Genomic DNA, 15405 nt, shown 5'->3' with positions numbered 1-15405 from the left:
TACAACTCTATGACTCTGAGCAAAATTTTCACTACACTCAACTTCTACATAAACACTGCAATGATTCTCCTGCAATGAAGCAGGCTTCTGAGACAATGAATTTCAAATTAGGGAACAAAATTTGTGATAGTTTTATGCTGAATATCAACTGTGCTGTTCAAACCCTTTTCACATTAATTTATTTCAGCCAACAAGACATGGTTATGAAAGGCAAACATTGAATGTACTGTGCCAAGGCTTTAATAATTAAAGCATTAAGGTGCAAGATGCTAATTTTACAGATTTGCTTGCTTGATCCTGTTATCCACAATTCACTGTATTCAATGAGAAATCTGAAAATTTAGAATGGCTTTCTCTACACTTTAAAAACAAACCATACTGGGGTAAAGGGATCTTGAAAGCAATCCACCTTAAAGCTGGAGGAGAATCCACACTAAGAATCTTTGACACATGGGAAATACCCATCTTGAAGTCCTTAAATGCTGCACTGGAAAATCACAATATTAATAATTAACCCATAGGATAACCATGAGCACACTGGCTAACTTCGAAATATCTATACATAGTTCATTAATTGAAAAGTTAAATTAATCTGATGTTCCCAATAAAAAAAAATCAATACCAAGGTCTCAGGAGGAAAAACACACAACACTATCAGAACTTTGACTTTAAACTTAGCCTTATTGCTTTACATTTATGTCATGCCATGTACTTTGATTCATACTGTACAGTGTACTAACAAGCATTCATTGCACCATAATTAACAAGTGTTTACTCACTGTTGTAATAAACCTGTATAATGGCTGTTGTCTTTCAACGTATTTGACAGTGATTGGGCTGAGGTCATATCGAAACCAGATGGCAGGTATAATACGGCCTGTGTGACTATATGCCACATATTCCTGAAATGCACAATAACTAAGCATTAGTTAAACTTTAGCAAAGGCTACTGAAATTCAATTCAACAGAGCTTCATGGTAAAGATTCTCATATTTATTTCAATTATTAGATATACAGATGGTGCAAGGACTAACTTGAACTTATATAGCAATTTATCACTATGCCAAATTCTCAATGGTGTCGCATACAATGAATTACAAATACTGTGATTATTTTAGTCGAGGTAATAGTACAGAACTAGAGTATGGTTTACCAAAAATCAGCACAAGCGGCAATTTTGAGGAACTTCACGGAACATTTCTCTTTGTGAGCACTATCAAGCTATATTATGTAATTATCCACTGCGCATCTCACTATGTATGCACTATGTTGCTTTGGCCCAGAACTTGTGCTATTGTGCGCTCACCACAGGCCAGAACTAATAGCCACATTTGCAGTACTGCGTGCAGTTCTGGTTGCCCTACGATAGAAAGGATACTATTAAACTCGAAAGAGTGCAGAAAAGATTTATAAGGATGCTACCTGGACTGGAAGGGGGTTTGTGTTATGGGGAGAGGTTGCATAGGCTGGGACCCTTATTCCTGGAGTGCAGGAGACTGAGGGGTGACCTTATAGAGATACATAGAATCATGAGAGGCATAGATAAGGTAGATAGCAGACAGCTTTTCCCCATGGTAGGAGACATCGGTTTAAGTTGAGGAGAGATTCAAAAGGGTCCAGAGGGGCGAATTTTTCACACAGAGGATGGTGAGTGTCTGGAACAGGCTGCCAAAGGTAGTGGTGGAATCAAGTAAATTTTGTCATTTAAGAAACATTTAGACAGCTACATGGATGAGATAGGTATAGAGGGATATGGACCAAACGCAGGCAAATGGGACTTGTTCAAATTGTGAAAACTAGGCAGCATGGGTAAGTTGGGCTGAAGGGCTGTTTTCATGCTGTAGACCTCCAAGACCCTAGGACTCTGGCAGGACCATCCAGGATTTCTGTTGCTGGCACCTCATTCAAAGCCCAAAGCCCAGCCATGCAGCAGGTCGATCACTGCTGGTTACAAACAGACTTCACGGAACACAGAATGGGATGGAATCATAAAAGAACAGCTTCCGAAGGAACAGAGGTGGCATGGTGACACTTGAACGTAAAAATCGGAGAAACATCCATAAATGAATAGCTACTTTTACATCTTCAGCTGACTGAATGTCTGTCAGTCATTGGAACTGCAGCTACAAAAATTAAGTTACACAGGCAACACATCCTTATTACTATTCTATGTTAGAACCAAGTCTAAATGGAGTGCTCTTCTTTCCCTAATGCCCAATATGCCATCTCATTATCTTCAGCGTGGGAGCATCATATGCTGAAAAGTCTTCCGACAGTTGAAAATATTCACTTTGCCTGTGTTCAATAAAAGATAAGGGAAAGAAGTACAGAAAAAAAAAAAAATCCACATTTGCTTCTAGGAATAAAATGGCACTGATTGCCTTTCCTACAGCAATGATTTTATCATCAATGAGCGATCACTTCACCCAACTCGCATCTACTAGAACTGGGTGGCAATTCTGTTCGGTGACATTGTATCACTGCATCATGCTGAAGGTGATTTTCCTCCTGCTCAATGTCTTCATTTTCCTCTTCAGAAGACTGCTGTTGCTGCCCTCCCAGTTCTTCAGCATCCCCTCTTTGCCTGCTCTGGTTATGCAGAACACAGCACACTCTATCTGGAATATTCTGAAGGGCTCCTCTAAACTGATCCAAGTGGCAAAACCTCATCTTTAGGCAGCATATCCCCTGCTCCATCATGGCCCTGGTGGAAGAATGGACTGTATTGTATCTTCACCCAGCCTCAGACAGGGTCCTGTGTAATGGAGTGAGCAGCCATGGTCACAGACGGCAGCCCTCATCTCCTAGTAGCTATCCTTGGAAAGGCATGAAGTGAAACAGGAACATGTGTTCTTAAGGATAAAGACATCATGGCAGCTTCTAGCATACCCCTGGCGTAGACTTCTGGGAGGTGGTACAGATGATCACACATGATTAGTACATTGATGGAATGGATGTCTTTTCTGTTGATGAAGTCTGCTACGTTATTTTACGGCACTCTCACCATGGTGTGCGTACAGTCTCTAGTGCCCTGTGCCTGGGGTCACCACCTATGTTCACACAGCATACCACCTGGGCCGGAGCACTGCGCTCGTCATATGGAAACAAGATGGCATGATGTTATTTGGACAATTGAAAAATCCCACACAGGGCCCCACAGGATTCTTGAAAACAGCCACTTGCATAAGTGTTTTGAGCAACTGTCGCCTAGGAAGCTAGCAGGATAGAATGGCCTCCCATCCTTGAGGTCACAGATCCCATGCCAGCAGAAGGCACAATTCGGAGATAGCAGCCTCTCGAGGTTGCTGCTGGTTCCCAGCTTGCTGGCACATCTGCTCCTTCTCTATTTCTCTGCACCTTCATTGTATCACAGCGACAGCAACGACAATCCCCATTGTGGCTGGATCCATTGGTCACAGCATTCCACACGGAGAAGATGCTGATAGATACTTACAGTTCAAGCTAGAGGAAATCAGTTCCATGTCCTTATGCAGTCTACGAGATCTTGTATTTTCTTTACACTTGTAGCCCATAGCCCACTTTTAATGTCATGGTGATTACTTCTGCCTTACAGAGATGTCCGTGATCAATCTGCAAAACTGATGGCGTGGTCAAGATTGTTTGTGGCCAGGACTTGCATCCCATACAGTTGGACACTACATGCATTTCACATGTAGGATATTATGATAAGAGATGTTTTCACTCTGTCCTGTGCAACTGCCTAATTAATGTAATTGCCCTCAAACGTCCACGCATTGTTCACAAGTTCATGTGCTCAGACTGATTTTAAAAGAACACTTACTCTGCCCGGTTTGTGGTGGCAGCCATTTTCCATTTCCATTGCATACGTGCGATTTGGATAACAACAGACGGCAATCCTGTCGTGTTCCTCAAAGTGGTTGCAGCCGCAACCTCAAACTTCACAATATCCTTCCTTCCTTACAGTCTCTGTTGACTTCATCGGCTCGAAGCTATCACACGTTCTCACACATCACTTCCACCCCACTCACCCCCACTCCCTTCCACCAAATCATGCCCTCCAATTCACCATCATGTCATCCCTTGTCTGTTGAGTTACCAACCTTCACAATTACTACCCCCTTCAAATCTCAGCACACTGTCTCCAATCCCCACAAGTGATTTGCCCAACTTTCTTACGTCAACTGTTCACCTGATAACCTAGCACAACTTCCAATGAGCAGGTCCATAACCTCCTCATCAAGTTTGACTGAAAAGTGGCTGGACCCCTAAGTGATCTCTGTGGAGCTCTCCGACTGACTTACCCCAAATCCCTGGGCTGGATCCAATGGACCTGCAGGTCTGACTGTTGGCCACTCCCCAGACTGTAGCGATACTGAACCCCTGACTCCAAACATCACAAGCAGCTGACTGCTCCAAGCCCCTGAACCGTGACTGGAAGCTGCCCCTGATTGATTGTGATGACACCTCCTGACTAATGATAACACCTCCCATGATTTATTCGAGGGCTAGTCATCTTACGCTTTAGCCATTTGGCTGAAGCACATGCAGTGTCATGTCTACTTGCCAGACAGTTCACTGCTGACAACTATGACAAGCTGCCTGGCTTCGAGACAAGACAGAAGTACTGTGCGACTGCAAGGTTAAATGAGGCAGCAAAGCTCAAAAAGACAAGGCGGAGATGTTGTGAGCATTCACTCTGACTTGGATGCTAAGAAAGGAAGCTAGGAGTCCGAAGGTGCTCTGATGCATGAGATGGGTGCCTGTCCAGCACACCAAATGGCCTGGCACACATCACAATATAAGATCTCAGTGCACTTCAAAGTGGAGTAATGAAGAGGAGAACTGTATTCCAAGTTAGTCTGACTGTGGTTATGTAGTAAGGCTGGTGCATATCTGCCGGCGACTTCCACAGGCAGGTGGATGCATACAGTTGCTGCCCTCGGAGGATAACCTGAGGTGTTGGAGACTGCTGTCCAAGGAAGAGGCCTGGAGAAGCGAGTGACAAGCTGGAGCCTCCAGACACCTGCTTGCACTTTCATGTGGGGAATTGTTGCCATTCTCTCCGTCCCATGGGGCAATCAGAAACTGTACATAAATGAGGCAAGATTTGGTACTAATGAGACATAAATGCATGCAAATAAGTCTTTTGCTGCTCACCAATGAGATTCTCATCTCACCATTCAAAGGTTGTTAAAACAAAATTGGACTTTATTTTCCTGATGTCAAGAATTTCATTTTTCTGAACTCACGATATTTTCCCAGCTAATTTGCCATTACTGGTGTTGCTCAGTGGCTGGGAAAATTTAGCTGTTGTGCCATTGTTTTTCATCTTGCTCTCATCAGGATAAGTTGCAAGAAAAAGTAATGCAAGGAGAAAGCAACATTACACTGCATTGGAAGAGAATACAAATTGGTAGGTGAGTGGATTCTGATTGCTAAGTTAGCGTGAAATCGCATGAATGGTTTGCAGGCAAATGCAGCAACCACTTTCTGCACAGCACAATCCTATAAAAGAGCAATGAGATGAATGGACAAAAAAACTCCAGTTTTGTGGGAGAGTGAAGAGAATTCCCCAATAATGTTATGGAAGCTTAAATGTCAAGGTGAACCTTTGTAAGAGAATGTTAAAGCCAAGACATGATACCTCATTCAAGACAGCACCTCTCTCTCAGCTCTATCTTTCTGGATGTAAGCCTAGTTAATTACCTTCCAGTCCCAAGATGGGCAAATAAATATCACTTTATATGAAAAACAGATTGGTTACGTGAAATGGAAATTTTAAAGAGAAAAGAAAGTAGAATATGGGGGATAGAACAATAATAAAGGATGTAGCTTGTTTTGGCTACTCTCTTACGAGCAGTATTTATTCTGCATCAATTTTAATTAAAGTTGTATTGGAGCACATCCTTCATTCATAAAAATCATATACTTATAACTCAGTCACTTTACCTTTTGTGCCACTGTGTACTGATAGGAAAAGCGTTGTTTTTCCTTTAGATCTTCATACACTGTAGGGACTATCTTCAGTACATAGTCATGCGATGCTAGAGCTGCGCAAGAACAATGAGGTTCAAATAGTTACATTGTGACATCTTAAGAAGACTTTTCAACTGGAATCCTAGTACGGGAGCTTGGCCAGGACCATGCCTGGTGTATCGCATGCAGTTTTGTTCTCCTTATCTGAGGAAAGATTTTATTGCTACAGAAGGAGTACAACAAAGGTTCTCAGCCAGACTTGTTCCCAGGATGGCAGGACTGTCTTATGAAGAGAAATTGGATGCAAACGGGGCCTGTATTTCCTTGAATTTTGAAGAATGAGGGATGATCTCATTGAAACTTACAAAATACTCAAAAGGGGTAACAGGCAAGATGCAAGTTTGCTGTCTCCTGGGTGGAGTATAAAACCAAGAGGCACAGCTTTTAAAACAAAAGAGCAATGCTCCTCAGATTACAGATAGGGAGAAATTATTTTACTCAGAGGGTTGCCAACCTTCGGAATTCTCTACCACAGAGGGCTGTGGAGGCTCAATCTTTGAATATGTTTAAGGTGGACATTGATAGATTTCTGATTACCAGCGGTGTTCAGTCAGAGTTAAAGGAATGGGGTGAATAAAAATCATTGAAGTGTTTGATCAACCATGGTCATGTTGAATAGGACAGACTCAACAGGCTGAATGGCCTACTTCTGTTCCTATTCTTCTATTGTATATTATCTCCATATAATAACTTAAACAAGTTATTCATGGTGCAAAACCAATCATTAACAACTATCTAAACCTCTTTGATTCCAGACATGAATCAAATTATGGCCCTTACTTCAGGTTTTGCAACTTATTATTTAAAAAGTTAATTGAGAGTTTGAGTTGTTTGTTCAAGAGACAAGGAATAGCAATCTCCAAGTAAATTACCATCATTAGCACACTGACAGTTCTAACAAACCTCTCAGCTTTGTGAAAAAGATCATATTTTGACAAAGTGCATAGCCGTAGGCTCAGGTAACATTGTATTTTCTTAGTTTACCTCCTTGTGACTGTCACACCCAAACAGTCAACAGTATTTCATCTAAACAGTATGAACTACTCCCTGATTGATCATTAATGTTACCATTGGTAAAACCAATCAGCGGACTTCATCTTCAGTTGTTTGTGCTTAAAACTGTTTGGAAGACTGAATCGCCATTCTCTCAATTAGGACACAGGGCAACATAATAATTCACTGCAAATACAATTTTGAACATCAGTATTTAGCAGCCCAGTGGCATGAACTATTCAACAGCAATACATGCAGGATTACAGCAGCTATAGACAGTGTGTGCCTACCAGCCTACCACATTTGGTGGATTTTGATCATCCACCATTTTGACCCTGCAACTTGTTAACCAGCCAGTGGGACCATTAACAAAGGATTTGAAATATCTAGTCCAAATGCCAATTAACTGGACTATTCAAGTCTATTAAATCAGATAATTTGATTTACACAAACTGACTGCCACGTGAAATTGGAGAAGTGAATGGTTTGAATGTGCTACCTTCAGGAAACTGAACAACACGTAGCAGGAGGAGGAGAAAATGCTGACTTTCTGTTTCTGTCTGTGAGAAACAACCTTACTGTCAGCTTATATGAATTAAGAGCAGGAATAGGCTTTACAACCCCTCAAGCCCACTGACCTAATTATGGCCTCAACCCCAACTATTGCACATTCCTGTCTAGCCTGATAATCTTTCACTTCCTCATTCATCAAGAATCTAACTAGCTCTACCTTAAAAAAAATTCCACGACCCCACCTTTACCACTCTCTGGGGAAGACAGCTCCAAAGTCTTGCAGTTCCCCTAGAGAAAAAACCAAATCCTCCTTAACTTATTCTTAAAAGGGAAAAAAAGCCATGTGCTGTTTTTTGCTAACACAGAGAAGTCTGTAACTTGTGCAAGAACCTTCTATGAAAAAGGATGATGGGGAAAGATGTAAACCAAGGGATCTGTGGAAAGGATGGGAGAGGTGCAGAGGGAAAAGAAGGAATGTAAAGGGATTAAAATGAGGCAAAAATAATCTGAGAATATTTGTAGCGATGACTGTATTCAATGGACAGTGTTTACAGGAAGTAAAACAGGTGCAGCCATCTGAAAGCATTCATAAATTTAGACAGCCTTAATTAAATGTAGCCATTTAGGAAAAGCCAGGCTGGGATCAAAAATAGAAAATGCTCAGTATATATATTTTCAGCAGGTCAGGTGGCATCTGTGAGAACAGAATCAACATTAAAACTGGAGATCAATTCGATTCCCTTCTATCACAACTACCGTATCTTCTCCCGTCTAGTCAATTCTGGCCAACATCCAAGACTCTTCCAATGCACTCCACCACTATACCAGTTTGCAGGCCCTAATCATTGCTTTTTCACCATGATCATCTCACTGGGTCAACTCAAGAATTCTGTAATTCTTCCTTGAATAGAGGCCCAACCAGTTCCCAATCCTCTGGCTAAGCTGAATAAAAACCGAAACTGCGGATGCTGTAAATCAGGAACAAAAACAAAGTTGCTGGAAAAACTCAGCAGGTCTGATAGCATCCGTGAAGAAAAAATCAGAGTTAACGTTTCGGGTCCAGTGACCCTTCCTCAGAACTTATAGAACTGTTCTGAGGAAGGGTCACCAGACCCGAAACAATAACCCTGATTTTTTCTTCACAGATGCTGCCAGACCTGCATCGCTTTTCCAGCAACTTTGTTTTTGTTCTCTGGCTAAGCTGGTTTACTAGATTGATACCTGTTTTGAGTGGATAGAAAGGTCTTATGTCGACAGGTTCGACAGGCTGGCATTTTCTCCACTAGAGTTTCGAAGAGTGAAGGGTGACTTGATTGAAGATCCTGAATAGTCTCGATAAGCTGCATGTGAAAAGGATGTTTCCTCCCATGGATGAGAACTAAGGGGCACTGCTTTAATATTACATGTTGCCCTTTGACAACAGAGGAGAAATGTTTTCTCTCAGGGGATACATGAGTTTCAAACTCTGCCTCAGATGGCAGTGGAGATAGGATCATTGAATATTGTTAAGACAGATGTGTACAGATTCTGGTGAGACAGGGGAATACAGGTTTTCAGATTATAGATGGCAAGGTGGAATTCGAAACACAAACAGATCAGCCATGATCTTACCAAATGGTGCAGCAGACTCAAGGAGCTGAATTATTTACTTCTGTTCCTAATTCCTCTGGTCATATTGGACAACTTCTGTATTGATTCCTTCCACTTCCTCCAAATAAACAGGGGCAACTTTGTGAACACATTTGGGTACTAATTCTGCATACTAGTTTGAGAGACATGTGGAGCATCTTTGTTCTGGACCAACTCAGGCTCTTTCTCCAGTACATTCATGACTGTAACACAGTAATTTCCTGCTCTCATCCCTAAATGGGAAAATTGCATTCCTTTGATTTCAATTTCCAGCCTACCATTATATTCATATGGTCCAACTCTGATTCTTCCCTTCTCTTCTTTGATGTCTCTGTCACTATTTCTGGGGGAATGATCACATACCCGTATAAGCTCTAGTATCCAAATAACCTCCACAGCTACCTTGAATGTACTCCCTCCTACATCATTTTCTACAAGCATTCCATGCTGTTCTTCCATTTTCTCCATCTGTCTCATACGCTCTGGCAATGTCACTTTTCTGGGCACATGGTGGCTCAGTGGGCCCGGGTTCGATTTTGGGCGACTGTCTGTGTGGAGTTTTCACATTCTCTCGGTGTCTGTGTGGGGTTCCTCCCACAGTCCAAAGGCGTGCAGGCCAGGTTGATTGGCCATGCTAACTTGTCCCATAGTGTCCGGGGACAGTCAGATGGAGTAGATTAGCCACTGTGGGGCTATGGGGACAGGATGGGGGAGCTGGGTCTGGGTGGGACGCTCTTCAGAGGGTCGTTGTGGTCTCAAATGGGCCAAATGGCTTCTTTCCACACTGTAGGAATTTTAATGATTCAAAACAGTGCATCTCATGTCTTTTCCTCAAGTCAGTATATTTCCCATCACACAACTTTACTTCTCTGCCCTCAAACAACTGTGGTTAACAGAGCCTGACATGGTACATATCCATTCCATTTAACACACTTCTCACACTACACCCCTTCTTTCCCCGAAACAAGGCAAGGATGCCTTTATCCACATCTTCTGCTCACCAACTTTCACATTCAATGGATCTTCCTCCACCACTTCTGCTACCTTTAACACAATCTCAATTAAAAAAAACACATCTACCCACTATCCCCCATTCAGCATTCTAGACAGTTTGCTCACCACACCCCAAGCCCCTCCTTAATGCTACCAACACCCCTTTCCACATTACGAGATGCAATACCTCTTTTATTTCCTTTCTCCACAAGGTCCCAACACTCCTTCCAAATGAAAGAGCAATTGAGTTGCATTTCTGTTTCATTTAGTATCCTGCATTCACTGCTTACAATGTGACCACCTCGGGAAAGGTGAGTTGAAATCCAGATTGTTGGGGCTGGGGGGAGAAATCGCTGTACAGAACACATCCATTCAGTCTACAGTGATGACTCTGTATTCTGGTTATCTCTTATTTTAATTGTCTGCTACATTTGTTTTTTAACCTCTCTGGCATTAACCTTCAACACAGTTCCAATGAAGCTCAAAACAAAGTTGAGGAACAATACCAGATCTATCACTTACGTACTTTACAGTCTTCTAGACTTAACACTTTATTCAGTAATTTCAGTGCAAAACTTCGGCTGCCATTTTCTAAGATAACAGCTAGTAATGATTCTATTCTTCCCAAATACACCTCCTCTTAGAAAGTTTGCTCAAACGTGGCCTTAGAAACCAGTTCCTATTCTTGTTAAATATGGAACCAGTAACTATTTTAAATAAAAATGGCAACACAGCTAACCAGCCTGTTTAAAGTATTACACATCCTGTTATCACTGATTGTTAATGGCTAGATTTAATATTCGATGGAATGAAAACTCTACCAATATTTGCAGATTTTACTTTTACTGTGCATTAGTTTCTCGATATTTTTTAGTCCTGATCTTCAGCCTCCTTTAATGAATCACAGAAATGCACCACGGATTGTAGGAGCAAGTGATTTCAAGTGAACTTTTCACATAATTCAAAACTAACATTTCAGTAGTGTTTCAAATTACCTTGTGAACTAGATCACAACCCAATTATTCCTTTAAAAGTAGTTCCCTTGTCATAGGTTTCATTCAATAAAGTATGTAAAATAAAAGTGATAGCCAAACATCTAAACAGAATCTGTAAAAGTTAGTTTGTACAGGTACTTACCATTTGAACTAAGTTTATCCGTTCCAGCTAAGGCATTAAAAGCACCTTGAACATTTTTAACCTAAAGAAATTAAACAGGTGTAATTTTCATACAAATCGGGCTTGACTTCAGAAATAATTTCTTCATGTTTAATGTAACATCATATTTATCTTGTGGTAACTGACAGTGCACAGGGTGTTCTTCTCCTTTATCAAGTCATTACAACATAGTGCAAACATTGCTGTTTCAAATAAAGTAGGGGAGTGATGGGTAGTGATGGTTTATATGGAAGGGTGTGTAGGATTCATTGTTGAAGGTGGGAGTCTTATATGGGCAAAACTTCCAAGCACACCAGGAAGTCAGCTCCAATTTGCCAACTTCCACCTCTTACTGAGGTGGGACAAAGGGTAGAGAGCCAATCCATTACAGGTTGCCATTTGAAATGTGAGAAAACTGAAAGCCTCAGATTTAAGCTGCTTTGCAGGGCTATCTGTGTCCATCTGAGTTCATATGTGGGTCTGGACAAACTTTCCAGGCCTCAGGATACCAATCAACTACAGCAAGGTTGAGAGTCTAAGAGAGAAACAAATATCATTATGACGCTGTTTGTGAGTCAGATGGGGCTGCAGTGTTCTCTCCTTCCTTCCCAATCAGAAACTTTCTTCCCAATTCACCATCACTTGTTGGGTTGGAGCTTGACTTTTCCCCATCAATGGACTTGGGGAAAAGAATCTGTCAACACTGAGCAGGGATCAGAATCTGCTCCACAAACAGGCTCGAGGATCAGGCTTTCCCACTGAGCATGTTGCAATTAATAGCACAGCTCCTTCCATTTCTCTCCTTTCTCATTTAATATCTTTAAATTATGTTCCTTGATTTTTCTTCCAACATGTAGTACAATGCACATAAATGGATTAAATTACATCCACCATAGGTAACAATATCCATGAACAACATCTGAAGCATTAAACATGAAATAGTGTTTGACTTTATGGAAAAGAGAAATATTTAACAGACAAAATCACGGTTACAGTAATTTTACCATGTAGTTAGTTCCTTTCCCAGGTTATTTTATTTCAGCCAGTTTAATTTAAAGCAAATCAAAAGTCTGTGAAGAAGTGAGGTACAAAAAATAACTGTTGAGGAAAGATATACCAAAGGGACTTAGAAAATTGTTTTAAATCAAGGTGGCTGACTCATTAATACGGAGAAGCCTAGCATGTCCAATTTGGTAAATTACGAAAAAGCAAGCTGTTCAGATTGAACTACGTGAACCTGATCATAACCACTGCCTTGCGAAAAGATACATGAATGATTCAAATCTATCATCTATCAGCAAAGTATGAGTGGTGAAATATTACAAAACCAGGCTGCTGAGTTTCAGACTCAAACAAAAGTAGATCAAGAACTTCCAAACATCATTTTTATACCAACAATTAAGTACGATAAAAGATTAACACACACTTTGGGCAGGGTTTTAATCAGGCTTTGAGAACTGCATTGATTTTAACGTAGAAGAATGCACTCACCTCTATTATTTCACCAAATGTCAGCTTGTTAATTACGTGAGTCATGTCTGGGTTATCTGGTTGCGCAGTGGCACTGTGTGTGGACACATGGAAATTACCAGGAACCTAATAAAGACATATTTATTGGCTTAGCCAAGTACAAATTATCCCTAGACTTCCACCTAATGTACCAATGAAAATAAATAATTGGACAGAAATACAGAATGCTTAACACAAGGGTGGAGTGGAAGGGAGAAAACATTACATTTAAATCTAAGTAAAAGTTTTGGCTCAGATTTCACAGTTAGCGCCAAAGGAACAGCACTTGCCCCTGAAATATCAGACAACTGCCCAATAACAGAAAAAGGTAACGAGAGATCATTTTGATATGTTACAGCCTCCAATATTAATTAACTTCTGAAGAATGGAACTCCATTTTTGAAATCAGAGAGGTTCTCCAGTACCTGTCAATTAAAAAATTATTTGCTCCTGAATGCACACCAGCCCGAACTTTCTAAGTTATGTCGATTGGGCAAGCATCACAAAGCTCCTGCTATTGCTTGTCTTCCCCTGAACCTAGTTGAGACTGAGTCTTTAAATTAAGTCAAGGCCAATTTAGATTTTTGATAGACAAGGGAATCAAGAGTTGAGGGTGCAGTCAGGAAAGTGGAGCTGAGACCACAACTAGATCAGCCATGATTTTATTGAATAGTGGACGAGGCGCAAAAGGACCAAATGGCCCACTCCTGCTCCTAAGTCCTATGTTTCAATGTAAATCCATCAGCAAGAATTCCTACAATGCAATCTACAGAAGAGCAAGTCACCCCCAACAACAAGTTCCATATCTCCACGTTTAATTACACATATGCAGATGTCAGAAGACCATAACATCATATGATGTAGAAGCAGAAGTAGGCCATTCAGCCCATCAAAGTCTGTTCCACCATTCAATGAGGTCATGACTGATTTGATAATCCTCAACTCCACTTACTTGTCTTTCCCCTATAATACTTAGCTCCCTTACTGATTAAAAATGTTTATCCCAACCTTAAATATACTTCACGAGCCAACCTCGACAGCCGTCAGCGGCAAAGAATTCCACAGATTTACTACCTTCAGAAAAGGGCTCCTTCATCCTCTCGGTTTAAATATGCAACCCCTTATTCTGAAGGCCTCTGATCCTAGACACACACATGGGGAAACAACCTTTCTGCATCTACCCTGTCAAGTCCGCTAAGAATCTGGTGTTCCAATAAGGTCGCCTCTCATTCATCTAAATTCCAAAGTGTACAAGCTCAAATGCCAGCTGATTTACCCTGCAATAGCCATTGGCCCTACTGTCATCATTAACATAGAACCTGGGCTGTTGTACTTCAGACAACTTTTAATCAAACTAAATCATTTTAAACAAAAGACTATTGAGTATGTTTCAATTTTCATAGAATTTCTCATTAATTTTATTTTGAATAATGATGTATTAAGTAAAAGCATAAATCAAAAATGCTGTTAACACCATAATACTACTGATTAGGTAAATATAATTTGTACTGTATCCATTTTGATAGCTTTCAACTACTCAATGAGAGCAGAAATTCCATTTGCCAGACATCTGACTGCAGATTCTATTCAAGTTGGTTCAAAACAAGTGATACAAAAAAAGTCATAAAAAATGTCAATAACCAAAGTCACACGAGGCTTCAAATGGAGACACTGAATCATATATACTCATCACGCCATCTCAGAATGAGACATCAAGATGTTGCTCTTTGTTTCACATACTGAGAGAAATATCAGTCTGATTCATTTGTGCCAGGATTTACAATGGACTAAGATTTCATTTTTTTCTCTCCCCTCCTGAAGGTACAGACTTAATCCTGTTCTCTTGGGGCCAGCTTACCCCTGGTGAAATGACAAGTTTTAACTCTAGGAATGTATTTTTCATTTGGGACAGGAATTAGGTTAGTGTGATGACTACACTCTGTTATCAGGAAAATGTGTGAGTCAATTTTAAAGAATGTAATAGCAGATCGTCTAGAAATGCATAACATGACCAGAAAGAGGGAATTATACCTGACAAATTTACTAGAATGCTTTGAGGTAACAAGCAGGACTGATAAATGGGTTAATGTAATAAATTTGGATTTTCAGAAGGCTTTTGATAAGATGCTACGCGTTAGGGCTACTTAATAAGTTAAGAGCCCATGGTATTGGAGGTAGTATTTTAGTATTAGCACAGAATTGGCTGATTAATAGTTGACAGGGTTGAGATAAGGTGTAGGTGCATTTTTAGGTTGGTAACCTGCAAGTGATGAGCCATAAGGATCAGTGCTATGGCCACAACTATTTAAAATATATAGTATTGATTTGGATGAGAAAAGTGAATATGCTATAGCTAAGTTTGTGGATGACAAAAATAGGCAGGAATGCAAGTGGCGAGCATGATAAAGTTTGGAGAAGAATCTAAACAGGTTAAGTGAGTGGGCAAAAAAACTTGGCAGATGGAATACGTTGAGAGGAAATATGAGGCTACTTTGGCAGGAAAAATAGAGGAATTGAACAGTATTTGAATGGAGAAAGACTGCAGACAACAATAGAACAGAGGGGTTTGGGAATCCTTGCGCATGAATCACAAAA

At 40.6% G+C, this 15405-nt stretch overlaps 1 protein-coding gene across 1 annotated transcript in view; it reads right to left on the bottom strand.

The window, feature by feature from the left end:
- Positions 1–15405, bottom strand: part of ergic1 (endoplasmic reticulum-golgi intermediate compartment 1) — a 94586-nt gene that overhangs the window by 13716 nt on the left and 65465 nt on the right. The window contains exons 6-9 of the mRNA XM_020513833.2: positions 12793–12897; positions 11284–11344; positions 5932–6032; positions 780–902 (exon numbers count right to left, since the gene is read on the bottom strand). Coding sequence (XP_020369422.1) covers positions 780–902; positions 5932–6032; positions 11284–11344; positions 12793–12897 — 390 coding nt within the window. The remainder of the gene's footprint in view (positions 1–779; positions 903–5931; positions 6033–11283; positions 11345–12792; positions 12898–15405) is intronic.

The sequence above is a fragment of the Rhincodon typus genome, chromosome 12 (assembly GCF_021869965.1).
Source record: "Rhincodon typus isolate 14 chromosome 12, sRhiTyp1.1, whole genome shotgun sequence".
NCBI classification, from domain to species: Eukaryota; Metazoa; Chordata; class Chondrichthyes; order Orectolobiformes; family Rhincodontidae; genus Rhincodon; species Rhincodon typus.
This window is presented reverse-complemented; position numbering and strand designations above follow the sequence as displayed.